Below are 19955 nucleotides of genomic sequence, written 5' to 3'. Positions count from 1 at the left end.
AGGGCAACCAGGACCATTAAGGAGAACTTAGAGATTATTTTAAGAATGAAGACTGAAGGAGAATAAAAGCTTTCCTTGTTTAGTTTAGCAAAAGAGATGCTGCAAGAGAATGAAAAACAAGGAAGATATGTAATATAAAGAAATCATGTGTAAAAGCAAAATATACTCATAAGTAGAATGTGGTTGGAGATCTGATGAAGCTTTCTGGCAACTAAAAGAGTAGAGCCCTGAAACAGTCTTCCAATAAGAATGATGGGGGAAAAAAATCTTCATGACTTGTAGGGGAGAATTCGATAAGTTTATGAAGGAGATTGTAGAACAAACCCCACAGTGTCTTAATTCTGTATTCTGCAAATGTTGCTGAAGCCACTGAAAAAGCAGGCCAGTAGCTATCACATAAGACAGATCTGAGGGTAGTGAAAATGATCTTCTAGCATGAGGATGGCAGAACGTGTGGGCTAAAAAGATTAGGTATCTGAATTCTGTGTGAAACCAAAAATATTGGAGGTGTTATTCCACATAATTTTCACCCACGGAACAACACAAAACCCCTAACCACAGCTCACTATTTGTGAGTCCTGTAATCAGTTTAAGAAATATTCAAGTCTTTGCATACAAAATGAAGTGGCTTTTACACAGCATGTCTGGTATGATGGGAATGAGGAACCAAAACCTGTCACAGTTCCACTAAGATTGCATCAGTGCAGGTTCATATCTCGTAGTACAAGAGCTGTCACGTCCCAGTCTAGCAAAAGTAAATAGCCAGAACTTTTAGTTTTTCTGTCTGATTTCCAATGTTGACCTGTAACATTTGATTAATTCAGAACAAGATGGTTCAAATGAAGGTGGGATCCTTGGAAAGTCTGTGAATTTTGTGACTACAGAGGAGGCCACAATCCCTCCACACAGCATCTGCCCACGCATGAGACAATCAAAGTCTTCCACCATGAGAGGAAGGCAATGAGCAATGAGGCCAATGAAGATGTGGGGATCACAAGAAACATAAGGGAATGGAGTTTTTAAGAGAAGACAGAAAGTCTGTGTGGCCTGTGCTGAGTCTAAGCCAAAGAAGACAAGCCCTGTCCCTCACGGTTCAGTACTACTGACCTATCAGAACTAAACAGCTATTCCATAAACCATCAGTACGGGAACATAAGTAATAAGCACCACATTTTCATTTGAACTTGTTTAGAACCTTGTCTTATAGCAAAGCCAATAAAATTTTTCAATCAAGACCTGCTTCAAATGAAAGTCACTGGAATCATGCCGAAACCATCAGAGAATTGGGTGTTAATGTGTTAATAAAGCCACTGTTTTAAAGCAAGAGGGAATATGCATATATAATGCAAAACTGGGCTGTTAAATTCTGAAAACTGATCTGCTGCTACTCTGGTCACTGGAAGGATATTTTTTTATATCCTTAGATGGGATTATTATATAATTTTGCAGAAAAGGTCCTAGAACTGGGCCCAGATTTTAACTACCCTCCAAAGAGTATACAGATAGAACATTAATCTTGCAACACCTTGAAAATACGTTTAAAATTTTTGCATTTGCCTTGACAATAAACAAAAAAAGATAGAAGTGTTACTTAAATTCTAGCTCTATCTTTTTGGACAACTGAAGGTATAATAGAGGTAAAAGTCTGACAAAGTTGGAGGGTAAGCTGCTTCACTGAACTAAATTAATTTCTTATTGTGATAAAATTTGCTTTATTCCTTCTCCAGCATCTTTCTAGTCATTGTTACCCTCTTAACCTTTAATGGAATTTCTGGTATTCCTTAATGTTTTCCATAGTGTTACAGATCTGTAAAACAGTTGTAATAAAGGCAGAATTACATTACCTAGCAATTTTTTTGGTCTTTAAAATGTTACCTTAAAAATCAATAGCTTCCTAGAGTCATAAATAAAATAACTACTTTATAGTAAGTATGCTTTAAATAATTATAAAAAAAAAAATAGTAGTAAAATGTAATATAAATGTTGCTGGGTGCACTAGAGTGGCCAGTACACACACAACTTTGCAAAAGAAAGATTTCATACTACATCATATGACTTTATATAATGTAAGTCCACTCAAAATGTTTTTAAAAACACAGCATAATTTGGCTTTTCCTCTACAGTTGTACTAAGTTAATAGCTTTGTGCAAAAAATTTTTCTCAGAATAAATGTATTTAAAACATACTTTTGTGTATATAATAACCAATATTGTCCATCTGGCAAAGATACACTTTAATTGAAGTTACACAGAAAATAGCCAAAGTACTTACCAGATGTCTCAATAACTCTAAGATAAAAATATATGCTTGAAACAAGATGTCTGGGAACACATGAGCAATATAAATTTGCCCCAAAAGTTCATCTGTTAACCATTGTATTGGCATCATCATTTCTTTTCCTCCAAGTTCAATCTAACAGAAAGTTATAAACTTTTTCATCTTCCAGAAATACCAGCTTTCTTTTTAGAAGGGAAATAAAAAGAAAGGAAAAAAAAAGAAATAGCAAGACAGACATGAGAACACAGTTGACTAAAAATGAAGCTGTATCTTCAACACTTAACTGAAAAACTGGGGAAAAATAACTTCATTTTAATAGCTTTATTTTTGATTGCAGAAATACACACAAGATAAATACAATGTTCCAGCAGCAGAAGTACATTTCTTAGTACAAAATCTCCTTTGTCTATTCTCTACACACTTTTATGACACTATAACTAGAAACTTTCAAAAAAGTTCATTACAAACATTAAAAAAAACCCTGCTGGAACCTAGAAAATGCCTCTTTTCCTTTTGTGCTTTCTCAAATCTCATAATCATTGGCCTGAATGGAGTCTTCCTCTAAATCTTACTAGTCATTTATGCAGTGGAGTAGAGAGAGTTTGAGGCTTGTTTAGATGAGGAAAACTTTTAGAAGAATAAAGGTTGGAGAGTGGGCCAGAGGAAGCAATGACTTTTCCTTTGGGGTCATAGTCAAATAAGGTTATTGGAAATTTGAGATAGGCTGGGTTCTCTGCAGGTCAAAGCACAAGTACAAATTCTACTTCTGATGTTAAAAATTGTACTGGCATATGACATCTCACATTGAATTTTTTCATTATACGGGTTCTTACAAGGACATTATTGCTCAGGCCCATTCTGTTACTGAATTCTTCTAATGTAGAATAGAGCTGATGTCTCAAAGTAACTTAAAGTCATCCTGATGTCCTTGGAACAGCCGTAAATTTAAAGCAATAGTGTAAATAATATAAGAATTCCACTATTTAATGAAAAACCTCACATGTTTAACATTTAAGCTTGATCCTCATGTTTGCAGAAAACTCAGCTCTCACATAATGTCCAAGAACTAGGTAGAAAGCATCTCGCTAAAAGAGGACAAGTAAGACGTTTAAGGAGCTGTGATGTACAAGATGTGAGCTTATGATGCACAAGAGTTTGAGAGAACAGTGTCTGTTTAGCCTGGAGACAAGAAAGCTAAGGTGTTTTAAGTTCTGTCTTCCACCATCCATAGTTTATATAGGGAAGAGTCAGACTTTCTCAGAGGCCAACAACAGAAGTGTGAAAGGCAACACACAAAGGTTGCAACAGGAGGATTTGGACTGGATATAAGGCAAAATTCTTCACAGTAAAACATTTAAGGACTGGAGGAGGAGCACAGAGAAGCTGCAGTCTCCATCCTTTAAGATTTCAGAACTCAACTAGATAAGGCAACAACTCGATCTAACCATGCTTTGATCAGAGATCCCTCCCAACTTCACATCTTTTTATGATTCTATAATTATATTGAATATCATGGGGTTTAAGCCAATTTAATCAACTTGAGTAAAGGAAAATAATTTAAAGTTTATGAATGACTCAAATTGGTAGGAGAAATCAAACTTGGGTTAGTATTTTAACGAAATACATGCTGGAATCTAAAAAGCGCAGTCAGATTTACTTTATCTTGTTTCAAATGAAATTAAATGGAGAGACAGAGGAATCATCACAATATGAAGAAAATTACTTATTAAGAATCTTCTAAATATCATCCATCTATTCTTCACTGGCACTTTGCCATTAAATTGGATTTTAGTTTTCCTGGTTTTATCAAATAATTCTGAGATAAGTGACATATGTCACTTACATCTAAAATGCCAGTGCAAACAAGAAGATGACATTACCAGAACTCCTTTAGGATTCTGTTACAAGGTCACATCCTGTCACTTTATACAAATATTATTCCTCTGTAAAGGAATTGGAATGTGAATGATTAATTGCAGACTAAGGACCAGAATCATATGCAGCCTTTTTAGAAAGAGACAACAAAAAGAAAGAAAGGAAAATCAAGACATTCTGTATAATAACTGCTTTTAGACACATTTGGTGCAACTATGGAAACTTCAAAGTTCTGAAGCAAAAGACTAAGAAACATTTGCTCTTAGCACAATGGCTGCTTTGATAGGTTTTGATAGAACTTTAGGACGATGTGCTTAATAATTAGGTTTTAATTAAAAAGGTTGAATGGCTCAACTGAAAAAAATTGAAGTATTGAAGTATTTTGCTTAGGAATGTTACTAAAATCCCATTCTACAAATCAAAATAAACAATATTAAAAGAAAATCAGATCAGTATTTGACAGAAAATACACTTTCATATAGGCTAGCATCTATAACTGTAAGAGAGCAGGAGTGAAAGGTTTTGCACAATTAGGAGTTGTATCCATTATGATCTTCAATCTCTTAAAAGTTAGACTATGGAGCAGAGTGCTCTTTGGAGCACAAGAAAACTCTGGGCAGCATTTCAAATCTACTAAGTAAGTTCTTATTAGGGGCTTCTTTAATGGCTTGTTGTGTTAATTTATTAAGCTGTTAGTTGTTTTGCAAGTTGCTAGGCATTTCAGTAAAACAAAGTATGTAAACCAGAGGCAATTACAAAGCTAAAATATAACTTAAACTATTTTGTTAATTCTGACAATATAAAATAATTGCAATTTGTTTTTAGTAACATTTGATACACAGATCAAAATTAACTTAATCAAGGGCAGTTTTTATTGTGCCATCAACAGGAAACATTCCTCCTAGTAAAAATCAGAGGTTTAATATACCAAGTAAGTTTAAGATTCTAATCTTAGTCAGTGGGGGTGAAATAAAATGTTTTACAGCTGCCACTGTCCCTACTTATATTTTTAGAGGGAGGAGGTGTGGGGTTTTTACCTTCACCGCCCTTTTGGGTGTCTCAGCCAAGACGGGAGGAAGTATTCCTTTGTAGAAGCCAAGTAATCTATAGGAAAAAAAAAAAAAAAAAAAGTATGGATAAACAACACATCAATACCATACTGCCAATTCTATTTTTGTTTTTGAGCAAAGCAACTAACCTTTCAGCATTTCCTGGCATACAGACAAATAATGATACTCTCTACTTACTTGCTAAACAACTTATGTGCTACCATTTATATCATGTGCTGGTGAAATGATATAAAGAAATCAGCAATGAATATTTAAAAATTCCATCTTTTTTTTCTGAAATACAAGAAATTGTATTTAAAAGGTGAGGAACATTTTTGACAATGAAAATGAAGTATTTTTTCATTGTTTTAATTTGCTTAACGCAGCAATATTTATATTAAAAACTGAAGTCACAAAATCACAAAATACAAATTCAGAAAAAACTGTGACTTCAGCAAGTTGCATACAAAACCACTGCTTGCTCATCTTCAGATGCTAGGTCAGACATATTTTAAAGTTTAGTTTTAAACATGACTCAAAATGCTTGAAGTTTTTTCTTTTAGCAACTTAGTTTTAACTCAAGTTACCTATTCAGCGATCCATGACAGAAAGCGTGTATTTCATCTTGGAAAAAAACATTTGGGCAATATCTTGTCAGTGTACGTGTATATTTATATATTTTATATATATATATACATACATACATACACACACACACACACATATATACTTGCAGCCTGCTACATGCCAGTACACATGGCATTTGAAGGCAGCCGGAGCTCTGATTGCAAGCTCAGTGTAGATACATAATGCTAGGTCTTGGGAATGCCTTAAATGACAAGCAGTTTTCAAAATCTCCATGTGGGGTAGAAGTAGACATAGTCCTTGTCTGCTGGGTCTGCACACTAACCTCGAGAGTGCAAAGTGAGAGTTCAGAAAGGATCTAATGGAATCACCAAGACGATCATAGAATTATCAAGGTTGGAAGAGACCTTCAATATCACTCAGTCCAGCCATCAACCCAGCACTATCACTGTTATCCCTAAACCACTAAACCACATCACCCAGTGCTAGATCCAGATGCTTCTTGACCACCTCCAGGGATGGTGACTCCACCAACTTTCTGGGCAAACTATTCCAATGTCTGACCACCCTAATAGTGAAAAAAAGCTTTTCGATATCTAATTTGCGTTGTCCCTGTCTTAGCTTACAGTCATAAGTTACCTTGTTAGCCAACAAGAATATATCCTACAATTTATACATCTTCAGAATGGATATGCATTTATTCAGAACTGTGAGAAGATTCTGTCTACATTAAAAAAAAAAAAAAAAAGGCAAAAAAAAGGCAAACCCCCCCCCCCCAAAAAAAAAAAAACCCAAAACCGAAACAACTTAAAGCAAAGCATTTAAAAATGTGTTTTAAAATGTTGAAAGATGGTGATGTTGGAATGTGATGATCCACCTTTCTAAAGCAGTCTATTATTTGGAATATTTTTGCAGAATGTGTAAGAGACATGACATCAATAGATTCTCCTATAGTTAATCTCTACATGTCAAAGAAACAACAAAAAAAATTGTATTCCTTATGTGAATTTAAAATACTACAAATACGATACCATTTTCCCCATCCTTCTTCAAATGCTTCTCTGGAGTTCTCTGCTTTGGCTTCTTCAATATAAATAAAATAATTTAGGCCTTGTAAGATGCTCCGGGTTGGGCAGATTGCTTATCCTTACTCTGAAGAAAACAATTCATGAACTCCTGTCCATGACAAAAGGATATTTTGAGCGTTTAATACAATGATGGTTTCATGACGAAATATTGGAAGGTAGGAGATTAAGGAAATCAGTTGTCCTCAGATGTTTAAATTTCCCCAAAGTCTTACTTTCCAAACATAAATATACAAATATATATTTACGTATCTATTCATATAGATATGGATTTACCTATAGATACATATAGATATGGATATAACAATATAAATATACTGAATCGATGGAATCATACACTCACAGAAACAGAACGGTTTGGTTGGAAGGGACCTTAAAAATCATTTAGTTCCAACCTTCCTGCCATAAGCAGGGAATCTTCCACTAGACCAGGTTACTCTGAGCTCCATCCAGACTGCTCTTGGTCTTTATTCTTAGTCCTGGGCCCATTTTAGTCTTCAATGTTTCATAAATATTCAGAGCATATTGCTGATTCAGCAAGCAATTGAGATGTCAAATAACTTCAAGAAGAAATGAAACTGAGGTCCAAGTAGGATCAGCCACAAAAACACAGATCCCTGTAAACACTTTCTTCCTTCCAGCTCAGTCTAAACCCCTGCACGCATGTCTACAAACAGGCATCCTGCTTGCAATTTCTACTACTCCACGTGGCTGGAATTGGAAAATAATGTCTTCCACTGCTTTACCTACTGGTGTAACTCTCACTACAAAAAGTGAGACTTGGTCTGGATTTTTTCATTAGTAAGAGATGCATAAGCAGAGAAATATGCAGTGTAGAGCAACAAATAAATTTTAAAAACACACAGCAGCATTGCCTAGCCTTACACAGTACAACAGGTTCCTTTTCCAGGTTGCCTTTTTCTATACTCAAAATGCATGCAGATATTGGATATATTACCAGAAAGAATCTGGAGAGGAAGGATTTACTAGGAATTTGAGCAATACATTTGTCGTCTTGGCAATCTTGTAAGGCAGGTAGTAGCCTCTAAAGAGCAATCCAGCATTACACCACAAGTCAGTGTCAAAATACTTTGTCAAAATGATTTCAGGTCACCATTAGACCAGGCAGTGGATTATTTGAAAGTTCTGAAGAAATGGGAACTGAAAATACAAAAGGCAAGTATCCACTGCTTCTTAATCACAGAAAGGCTGATGAGGAAAGGGACCTCTTGAGATCATCTGACCCAACCCTTTGTTCAGGAAGGGCCACCTAGAGACAATTGTCCAGGATCATGTCCAGACAACTTCCAAGTATCTTCAAAGAATGACTACCCTTTAAGCAAGGAGATCCCACAACTTTTTTGGGCAGCCTATGCCAGTGCTCAGCTATCCTCACAGTAAAAATGTGTTTCCTGATATTCATATGGACCCCCTTTGTGCTTTACTTTGTGTCCATTGCCTCTGGTCCTGTCACTGAGCATCACTGAGAAAAGCTTGGCTTCATCCTCTTTGCACCCTTCCTTTAGGCACTCGTGCACATTGATCAGATTCCCCTCCAAGCCTTCTCTCCTCCAGACAGTTCTGTCTCTCTCAGTTTTTTCTCATATGAAAGATGCTCCAGTCCTTTAATAATTTCAATGGTCCTTAACTGAACTCTGTGTTATGTCCATGTCTCTCTTGTACTGGGGAGCCCAGAATGACCCAGCACTCTAACTGTGGTCTAACCAGTGCTGAGTAGGGAGGAAGGAAGTAAACATCTTCCTTGGCTTGCTGGCAGCTAAAGCAGCCTGCTAAAGTAGCAGGGTATCAGCAGTCGCTTTGGTTTCAGGCCATATTGCTAGCTCATGCCAGCTTGGTGTCCACGAACACCTACAGGTCCTATGCTGCAAATCTGCTTTCCAGCTGATTGATCTCTAATATAGTATTGGTGTTTGGGATTATTCTTCCTCATGCACAAGACTTCACACTTCCCTTTGTTGAACTTCATGAGGTCCCTGTCAGACCATTTCTCCAGCATGTCAAAGTCCACCTGACTGGCAGTACAACCCTCTGGTATACCAGCCACTCTCCCACATTTGTATCAACTTGCTGAGGGTGCACCCTGCCCCATCATTCAGAACATTAAAGAAGATGTTGAACAGAATTGGATCTAGTACTGACCACTGGGGCACACTGTTAGTTATTGGCCTCCAGTTAGACTTTGTACCACTGACCACCACCCTCTGGGTCTGGCCGTTCAGCCGGTTTTCAACCCACCTCAGTAAGTACTCACAGAAGCTTCTGACATCTTGTACCAAGCTCAAGTCCAGGTGGGCTTTGACTTTCCTAACCAAGTCTTTGCATGCTCAAGCTGTCTCCATACTCCTCTCATGTTACCTGCCACTGCTTCCACCCTCTGTATGCTTTTTTTATGTTTGAGTTTTGTGAGGAGCTCCTTGCTCAACCACACAGGCCTCTTGGGGGCTTTGCCTGACTTTCTGCTTGCTGGCATGGACTTGCTGCTTGCTGGCTGGAGTGGAGGTGATCCTTGTATTCAAGGTTATGCAGGTTTCTTGGACCCCTCCTCTCTCCAGAGCCCTTTATCATGGGACTTTTTCCAAACAGACCTCTGAATAAGCGACAGTCCATTCTCCTGAAGTCTAGGGTTGTGAACTTGTTTTTTTTCCCTGCTCCCTCTTCTCAGGATCTGAACTCCACCACCTCATGGTCACAACAACCAAGGCTCACTTCGACCATCACTCCAGTGAGGCCTTCTTCATTTGTGTGTTCGAGCTCCAATGCAAAGCTTCTCAGTGACTTTTTCACTTGTATCAAGAAGTAAACATTAATGCTGCTGGATTGCTTATGCCCTGCAAGGTTGCCCCTCCAGGACAATATCAAGGTAGTTAAAGTCCCCATTAAGGACCAGGGTCTGCAAACATCAGGCTGCTTCTGACTGTCCCTACAGGGCCTCATCTGCTTGTTGTTCCAGGTGAGGCAGCCCACAGTAGATGCCTACTACCACGTTGCCACTATCTGTCTGCTCTCTAATCCTTACCCATAAGCTCTCATCATTCAGCCTCAGGCAGAGCTCCATGCACTCCAGTTGCTCCTTCCTTGTCTTCCTGGCCAGCCCTTCCTAAAGAGTCCGTATCCCTCCACAGCAGCACTCAGTCCATTCACCGCATCTCCGGGATCCTGACGAGATCCTACCCCTGCAGCTGCACACGGATCTCCAGTTCCTCATGTTTATGTCCCATGTTGTGTGCCCTGGGGTGCAGGCTCCTCAGAGAAACCTCCTCACACACATGCAGATGCTTGAGGTGACCCCAGCTGAGCCCTGTTTTATTCATGTTGCGCTCCTCGTGGTTCACTTCATCACTTTGCTTGGCAGCCTCTCCCTGGCTCCCTCAGAGCTGTGGTAACTCTTCCCCGCCCTCAGGGCTCCTGGTTTAAAGCCCTCTTTACCAGGTCAGCTACCCTGCAGCAAAGATATGTGTGCAAAGATACCACTCTGCACCTGATGTCATGCTGATCTGCTTATTGTAAGTCTGACAATGAAGATTTTCTACCAGAGGAACCTCTACTGTGAACCAGGAGAATCTGCAGAGCCAAGCAACTATATTCATGGCTCTATGAATCCCTAAAATGTGAAAGGATCTGTAAGTGCGTTTCACTGCTTTATTCCTCCTTCCTCTGTGGAAGCAAATATTTTCATGGAAAACAGACAAGAAGGAGTTAAGGTCTATTCCTATGGAACACATTAAGTTTAGAAATCTAAAAACACATGAAACTTTGAGGATATACATCCATATATGCAATATGTAATTCAGTAAACATGGTAAGAACTAGCTCAGTATTTAATTATGAGCTGTGGTTTAGGTTTTTTTTTTCCCTTCCTGATTTGAAATAGAAACAGAAAAAAGGTTACTAAGCACAGCCAGTGAGATGAAAGGAATAAACAAAAGGAGGAAGTAGAAGACAATCCCATCCCATCACTGCCTATTGTCAACTGACTAATTTTTTGCATAGTGTAGTTGCTTTTAAAACCTCCTGTGCCTGAGGTGGAGGACAAGCAGCTGCCCCCAGCTTTTACAAATGACATTTTACAAACTGTACCCATTAAAGATAGTTATTTCAATCTTTGCAGAATGAACCATTTACTTAATTAAAACAATTAGCATGATAGTAACAAAAACTTGACTGGCTTTGTGAGTCAACAAGCACATACACAACGATCTTATACTTCTGTTTTGCTTGGCCAATTGAGTTAGCCTATTTGTTCACAGAGTATGAAATTTTTCAAAGTCATCCAATGAACAGTGATGACATTTCACATTTGAGTGATATTATCACCTGGACTCAAGCCTTCCTTCAAAAAACTGGTGTTCAGAAAAATTATGAAACAGCAGCAACGGCAATCACTGCAGGGGCTGATAGAAGAAAGAGGAGATGACATCATATCCCTAGCTAGAGACACTGGAAAAGAACAAATAACTTTCTAACAGAAACACAGCTACATCTTATTTTGTTTCAGCATTAAGGGTCTAAATGAACATCACCATTCAATTGTATTCTGGGCAAGAGCCCAAACTCATCTTTACAGCAGTTGATTTTGAAACATTACAGTCAATCACATCTTCTCAATTTGTTCTTGCAGGCTTTCCCTATCCTTCTGGTTTCCATTTCTTGTTTGGAAGCCTTGAGTCATTCACCCTGGCAACACGACCAACTTAAGTCAGTTTTTTTCTCAGAATTATACTGAAATTGCGATCTTGCTTAGCTTGTTGTTTTCTTCCTCTGCCTTCACATAATTTTCCCTTTAAGGATCTAATAAAGTTGATTGAAGGCATAAGCACAATATTCCCTTTCTTTTGTTGCTGTCAAACCCAAGGCATTTACCCACATTATTTTATAATTGAAACAAAAAACCTCGTAGGTCCAATTCTGCTTTCATTACCTCTGCATTATCCCCAGTATAAATAAAAGACCTGGCTTTCATGACCACATCAGTTACATGAAACAAATGCACAACTTTCAGATTTTACAAAATGTTTTATTTAAACAAAGGGAAGGAATTTTGAAGACATGATTGGTAAAAAGGTGGGCGTTGTTCAAAAAGAGGAAGAAAATATGTCTAAATATAATTAAATTTGCTTAAAATTTCATATATATCAGGAAAGAGGTACCTTTCAATTTCATGCTATGTAGCACATTGTGAATTTTTTACTAACAGAAAATAAATAATTGGACACAGGGCAGTATTACTTTAACATAACTATAGTGTGAAGTGATCTTTGTGTTGACCTATTTAAAAGATTTTAAATTCCCAGAAGTTTCAGAAAAACAAGCAAGTGCTTAGTGAAGGCAGGCACAAATTAGTACCTACCGCTGAGAAGAAGGGTCTTATATTTAGCCATTTATTTTGAGAGCTGCAAGCCACTAACCAGTTCACACATGTAGTCCACCCTCAATGCCAGCATTTACAACCATTTGCCCAGCTGAGAAGGTATCCTACAGGGAAGGCTGAGTGTCATTTTGGGACAACTGGCACAGAGTTTGGCATACTTGAGAAGATATTAAAGGTTGGACACATTCACAGAAAATCAGGCTTGGACACTCTGTTGCTCTCCAGAAAGCATTCTTTTCCATGTGAAGTATGCTATGTATATTATCCCACTGCAAATGTTAAATACACATCTCTACAGGAACCCCATATAAACCTATCAATGACACAGTTAGCTAAGCTGGGTTCTGAATTTCTATTATGCAACTATATTTCTTTATTTTTTCTGTGTCTGCTATACAGACATCTGCCTTTTTAGACACTGACACTAAATACTAGGTTCTTATTTTCATAGCATATTTATTATTTTTTTTTTTAATGAAGCTTTCATTGCAACACCTGAGAATTAAGGAAAAACACAAATATTTTTTGCAGCAAATAAACCAGAATTATACGTTACCCTATGCCTGCCGTAACGCTGTTACACTACATGCTAAAAGAAGACCAAGCCTCCAGCTATAGGAATGCTAGCAGCAGACCAATTAATGAAAGAAATCTGTCAAATAAGTTAGGACAACACACTGTATGAAAAGTGGCTGGTTAAAAAGGAAGCGGCTGTCGGTGAAAGCTATTAAGATACTTCAGGAAAGTAGTAACAGTGGAGAAGCTGGCTCAGAAGCAATGAGACTGGCCAAGAAATGGATTAATAATCAGCATCAATCCCCCTCACTTATTCAAAGTGACAGTCATCACTGTATTTACTGCATGTGGGTCAGATTATGAGGTTATTATGATCCATCATCCATGTGACTGTTATTCTTACAGAGAAATGAGTCTTCCATGAGTTTTAATCACATCTCAATCTTTTGGTCAAAACAATTGCTAATTTTTCAGCTTTCTAAGCTGCCCTCTGAATTTATGAGTTACAGGATGCACCTAAATATAAATCCCTCAAGAAACTGAAAGATGAAACCTTTTCCTTCCTTGCTTGTATCTGTGGCAGTGAAAAGCGAGAGTTAAAAAATGAATATTTGTTAAAATTTCTTTCTGTTCAAATGACGGTCTTGTATACTTTTTTACTTTTATGTACTATTTACGTATTTCTCACATGCTGCTTGTGTTTTGCTATACACAAAAAAATGAGAAAAAATAATCTAGAAAAGTAAAGGTGTAGCCTCACAATAAACACACAATGTAGCCTCAATAGTTTCCCATGGGTAGAAAAAGGACCTCTTGTTCTTTATTTTTGTCCCCGAGGTTGATTAAAAATTATTTATTTAAGTGGCACATTGTTACTGTGTACTGCTTGTCTAATAGATCAATGTGAGCTAAATTATATTGTATTTTTAAAAATGTAGATGGGCTCACATCTCTGCCCCTTACTCTGCAAGTGCTGAGGGCCCGTGAAGTTGGGCTGGCACTGCTTCCAGGGAGTAATGGAGCTGCTTGGGAGCGTGCTGGGAGCTGGCAGGCAGCAAGGCAGGACATTGCCAGCTGCAGCACCTCTGCTGCTGCCCTGCTGCCAGCCCGGCAAAGCGCTCTGCAGGGCTCCTGCCACCGCTGCCTCTGCCTTCCGAGCATTTTCCTTCTGGTCTGGCCCCAACATCAATGAATGAAGTACCAGTTTGGCCCATGCTTCTGAGAAGCCTTAAGCTGGTCTGTTTGATATATTTCCTGTTGAAATCAGTGCAAATGCCAGCGTTATTATCACTGGTAGCTAGTTTAGACTCTTGCAAAATTACCTGCATGTAATCACTAGCTGGGCTGTAGAATTGGTCTATATGTCTCATTTTTTACAACTGACAGCATTTCTTCCCCGAAAGACTTTCCCTCTAGCTGCCCCTTTGTTTGCAAGAGGAACAAACTACAGACATGCCAAAACAGCTTTGCCTAGAGCTTCTGAAACAGAAAAATTCTTCATTGCGTTTTGGATTGTCCGGATTGGCAGAATGTTTCATTTGTTCAGAAGGAGTTTTAGTTGTTCAAACACTAGAAGAGAATTTATGGGTTATTTTCCCCTTTTGCCAACAATACTGCCATAACTGGTACGACAGGAAGCAGTCACGGTTTTAAAGTAGCTCCACGCCTATGTCTATTGAAGCTAAAGAATGCAAGAAAATTATTTTTAATTTTGATACCAGAGGACCAGATGTTTTGGGACATGTGCTTAGAAATCTTTATCTGAAAATAAAAAATAAAAATCACAGAGAGGATATTTAGATGTGTTTTCTGGAAAAGACTGACAGCATTTCTCTGTATTAAAATGATACTGTCATTCATTAAATGAAAAGTCATGAGATGAGCAAAATATCTGTGCTTGCCCTGCGAATGTGTTCTACTTAAATTGGTTGTGACTTCATAAAAATACAACATTAAGTTGTTTTAATTCCATCAGAAAAAAATGTAGTTCAGGAAGGAAATTTTTGATTGCAAGTTAATGTTAGCCTTCATTGGAGTAAGTTGTACTCTTCAATATCCACATGCATAATCCCTAGGGAGTTATATGACGCCATGTATTCTTTCCCATCTGCTAGTTAAGTACGGGATTCAAGAGGCTTTCAGTGTCATTATACAGATTAGTGACTCTCCCAGAGGAATTTAGGTTCATGATACAGTGAATAATTCACAATGAGATTCCAAAGACCAACATTCAGAGATCATTTTGTGTTAGTATGAGTTTTGCACCTGCAATTATTTGTGCTCGTAATTTAGGTTACTTAGATGTTTTTAACTTACAGATGCAATCAATGATGTAGATACTTAAACTGAACTGCAGGCAACCATAGCTGCAGGTGCAAAATTTTGTCTGCAATCATTTGAATTCATAAACATCCATCTCCCAAAGTCTAAAGTAAAACCAGGCCAGTAGTGGTTTTATATAGTATATTTAACAAACTAAAAAAATCATGCATAATTTCCCCAATTTTCAAAAAAGTGCACAACTACTCTTTTTAGCACTAAATATATACAAACATGGACTAAACAATTTGGTTTCATCTTTTAAAATCTTGACCTTTGGGGTTTTTTTCTTACTGCCTTTACACCAGTAGCATGAAAAGAAGGAAAGAGCCCTGATTTTGTAAGAGAAATACTGTTGATAGTTGCACTGTTAGAGAGCAAAAGTGCACTGAGATCAAAGGGTGCAGAATTTGTAGCACTCTTCAGGCAGTGAACAACACCATGAACATATACGCATACTGGCACTTGAATTTCCACCTGGCAGGCAGTTGTGGCATCTAGACATACCACGGGAGTGAAAGGCATTACTATACAGATGTGTGAGGAAGCTTGTATGAATGGCAACTACCTGCCTAAAGACAGACAAATATCTGTGTTTGTCATCAAATATGGATGCGCCTATGTGAAAGCTATCAGAAAAGTTTCAAGTACCTGGGAACAAGAAAATAATTCCTTGAAAAGCCCAAATTTCCTAGAGTTATAGCTACTGTCCCTAGGTACAGAGGCAGCCTCACAGATCTTTTCCTTTACCTTTGCCGGGCCATTGTGCAGTGTGATATAGTGTGGGCACAGGTGTGAAATCTATCTCCAGTCCCTCGTTCCAGACAGCTCATCCCAGCCCAGGTTACACTGCTTCAGAAAAACTCTGTCATCTGAAGATCTACATTACACACTGACAGTCATGGATGCAGGAACAATGTCCAAAAGGATATGTCCTACTCCTCATGCACCTAAAAGTACCACATGGATTAATACATTTTCCTCAGCGTTACTCTCATCTAAGAACAAAAAGAGTTAACAGTTAATACAAACTTTTTTTTTTTTTTTTAAAATCAGAATACATTTTAAACACGAAAGGTCCCTTTCCAGCCAAGATGCAGCTATGTTTTAAAACAGATTCTACCTTCAGTACCATGATAGTCCCACACTATGATGACATTTTCCTTGTCCTTCTTGCACAATTTACAACATAAAGCACAATGATGTCATGTGATTACTTTGTAAGGTGATTAACCTGGACACTGAGTTTCTCTAAGACAAAACGGACCAGGAAAGTAACGTTAAATGACTGGGAAATTAAGAAGACTTACCAAAGATTTACCAAAATATTCCTAACAAGTGTTGACTGTTAAACTACTAGAAACAGATTTTCCAAGGATTTGAATCAGGGATATACCTTTATGATGAACATCCTGCTACAAGATTGTGACGCAGAATTATGTAAATAATTTTTGAGGCCAAATCAACAGGCAAATGAGATGTGCAAAGAACAGTGTAGAAGTTGCTGTCCTAAATATTATTAATTGCTAATTATCCCAATTGTTATTATTACTGCTTTTTATTGTTCAGTGATCAACTCTTGTTTTATGTAGTCTTGTCTTACCTGCCAACAGTGTCCTCATCTGCATAGACATCTGTAAAGAAACCTGACAGAGTTTTTCTTAAAAAGTAATGGAGTCTGTTTCTTGGTAATGTGGCAGTTTGTACTGGATTATTTATTTTTTAAAAAAGCTTGCAATGTGCTCTTTGAGCAGCAGACCTGCCTCAGCAGGTTTAACCTGAACATCTCTTTTGAAATGTTTTCTTTTTCTCAATATACCCTTCTGATCCAACACCCTTCACAACTTGAATTCTTCTGCAGAAAAGACATTTTGCCACTTGGGCACTGAATAAACAAAACAAATGAACTCTCCCTCCTAAGTTACTTTTAAGAGCATAAAAGGTATTTTACTTTGTAAAAATGAACAACTCATTTCATATAACATTTCAAGTAAATACAACATGTGCTATTTTACAGTTTACAGTGTGATTTTTTTTTTTGTTTCAAAAACTTTTTGCATTTTGTGACTTATAATCAAAGTACTTTTACAACCACCAACATGTCAAAAAGAAAGTAATTTTTGATCAAATTTGATTTTCTTCTAGATCTCTAATTTTCTGAGTTTTCAGAAGAGAATCTTTTTTCCTTTATAACTCACAAACAAGCCATGAGGCTTGCTTGGTAACCAGCTCTGTGCTGGATCTAGAATTCAGACAGATTACCAGAGATTACCATTACACCTCTACAGCAGCACTGTTTGCCATGATCTCACATCTGAACGTCACTGCAATTTGTAACCATACTACTTTCCTCTTCACCATCATCAGAGAGCATTACTAAGTTGATATAAACAGCACTAGACACGACTCACTGATTGCCTGGTATTCTGGAGAGTTGATGTAGAGACACATGAAAACCTTACCTATGGACAGTACAGCCAGCAAGGACGTAAGAACACATCTATGTTTTCCTAACTGAAGTAATAGGCTGCTTCCTTGCAAACAGCTGTGGAAGAACAAGAAAGTCTGTGCTACAAGCAGTTTTGCAAGATGAGGGTGGGCAGAGAGCTCCAAATGCAATGATTTGGGCTGTAATTGTAGCAGGTCTTAAAGGAACACATAGTAAAGTCATTTGGAGTGCTGGGCATCCACAAGCAATGCTCCAGAAAAAAAGCATCCAACTTGATCAGCACTGATACGCAACACCGTAGGTTCTTTTATGGGTTCTGTTTTGCTATAAGGTAAAAATGCTGGAAAGTCCATGAGTGTCAGTGTGCTTTTAATAAAATGTGTGTCTATAGTTCAAGAAGAACTACACAGTTTATTATTTCGTACTGAAACTATGTGAAAATGACAACACAGCAAAAAACCCTACAAAACTCAGCAGTTTTGTCAGCAGTCCTGCCTTGAGTTCTCCTTTTGGGTTGCAAAAATTCAGACAAGGATATCACCTGAGGCCAGCTGAAGACATCTAAAAAGCTGCATAAATAAAAAATTGGTAAACTCACAAATTGCTAAGCAGTAGTATTTCTGAAAGCTGTAGTTTATCTTAACTTTAATTCTGTCATGGTGCATTGGTTGGTTTATGATGAGTTTTTCCTCCAGGGAAGAACATACGTTTTAGTAAACAAATTTTTACCCTTTTTCATGTGATAGTGAGTAACAGAGCTATTGACAGTTCTCCAGTGATTCACCTCCTACTGAAGCCAGAATAGTCCTCTTTATACTAATAGCATCTTTTGCAAAGACGTTTTAAGATACTTTGGAGCACATAAGTACCGCTTTGCTTTCAAAGACTATGCTTTCCTTAATTCTTTCTCTAAGCATCCAAGACCTTTTCATACCTGTGGTTCTCCCTTTATATTTTTCTGCTTTTTTATCTATGAAGGCTATAACCCCAGTTCCAAGTTAAAATCTTGTTACCATTTGTTTTCCAGAGACAGAACAGAGCAGGGTAGTGCTATATTCAGGCTTTAAGCAAAAACAGTGAATCTAAATCATGAATACTTATATATGTCTATTGTCCTGTAGAGATCTATACCAGCAGCAAACACAACCATCCTTTCATGAATTCTACATTTTGTTTCAAGGTTTGTAACAGAAATTATCTTTTTGTTTAGAGTCACTTAAAAATGGTTGAAGTATGTTCTGATAATGAATGCCTAAAACTTACACTTGGTGATATAAAAAATCATAAATAATCAATAGAGTGGAAAGAGAAATGCAATGTTTTCCATCATTTCCAGGGTCTGCCCTACATGGACCCCTTAGAAACCACAAAGCAGTGCCTCATGATGTAATGAATACTTGTACTTTGTGGGAGAAGTACATTTACCATGCGTACAGAGACAGAACGAGGCAGTGCATGGAGCCCTGGTACTGCAGCTCGAGTCTGCTACCATTTGAGCTAAAGCAGAACTACATTAGCTGGCACTAGCAGCAGTTCATTTATCTTGGCTGCAGGCAAGCTGTTGTAAGGCAGCAGCAAAGCACACACACAGCCACAATCACTTTTCAAGCAAAATGAGTAGAGAAAGGAGCTAAGGAGAAAAATACAACCTTGTATTAAGTTTAATGTATATGCCTGTCTAATTAATTCATTTTTCAAAGTTATTTAAGCCACTGGGAATGCAGCTTTCCTACAAGACATTATATTCAAGTGGCACAATATCACAGCAAGTCAAGCACATAGAATCATCTTAGAGATGAAAAATAATAAAGTAGTACTTTAGATTTTCATCCTATTCACTCTGTATTTGTTTGTGATGATGTGGTAAAAAAAATGCTTTGGATCTCATTTTTAACCATTTTACTGGACATCTGGTGCTTGCTTCTTAAAGTTTCACCATTACTAGGGTCACTGTAATTCTATAGCACATCTGGGCCAAATTCCCTGGCAGTTTTTAGTGAATTCTGTGGCAGTGGAAACATCTGTTACTGTGCACAGTTCCACACACAGAGGATTCTGAGGAGCTGCAAAATTTTCTTGGACGTTTTGCATTTTGGTGTCCAGGAAATTACCCACTGGTAATGGATGATTTTTTAGTTGGTAGTTGTTTTTTAAATCTTCTGTGGGATATGTCCAAATCAAGTAAAACCACATAAACTCTAATCACTAACATTTTATTTTCATCAGTTATTAAAGAAAACTGTGGTGCCTCAGTCTTCATGTTTTTAGAAGTACACATAGCCTTTGGAAATATTTTCTTGGAAGTGGGTGAACTGATGCAATGTGAAACTGGCCTAGTCACCGAAAATGTTGAGAACTGCAAACAAAGCTTAGGCCTGAAGAGTAGAAGAGAAGTTTAGCAAAACTTTGTC

General features: G+C 37.6%; 1 protein-coding gene across 2 annotated transcripts in view; it reads right to left on the bottom strand.

The window, feature by feature from the left end:
- SLC25A21 (solute carrier family 25 member 21) overlaps window positions 1-19955 on the bottom strand; it is a 240401-nt gene that overhangs the window by 17880 nt on the left and 202566 nt on the right. The window contains exons 3-4 of one of the 2 annotated variants that reach the window (XM_040067227.2): window positions 5190-5256; window positions 2272-2459 (exon numbers count right to left, since the gene is read on the bottom strand). In XM_040067227.2, the coding sequence (XP_039923161.1) occupies window positions 2272-2391 (120 nt within the window). In that variant the 5' untranslated portion in view covers window positions 2392-2459; window positions 5190-5256. The remainder of the gene's footprint in view (window positions 1-2271; window positions 2460-5189; window positions 5257-19955) is intronic. The other variant, XM_040067225.2, reaches the window with a different exon arrangement.

This window comes from Hirundo rustica, chromosome 6, assembly GCF_015227805.2.
Source record: "Hirundo rustica isolate bHirRus1 chromosome 6, bHirRus1.pri.v3, whole genome shotgun sequence".
NCBI classification, from domain to species: domain Eukaryota; kingdom Metazoa; phylum Chordata; class Aves; order Passeriformes; family Hirundinidae; genus Hirundo; species Hirundo rustica.
This window is presented reverse-complemented; position numbering and strand designations above follow the sequence as displayed.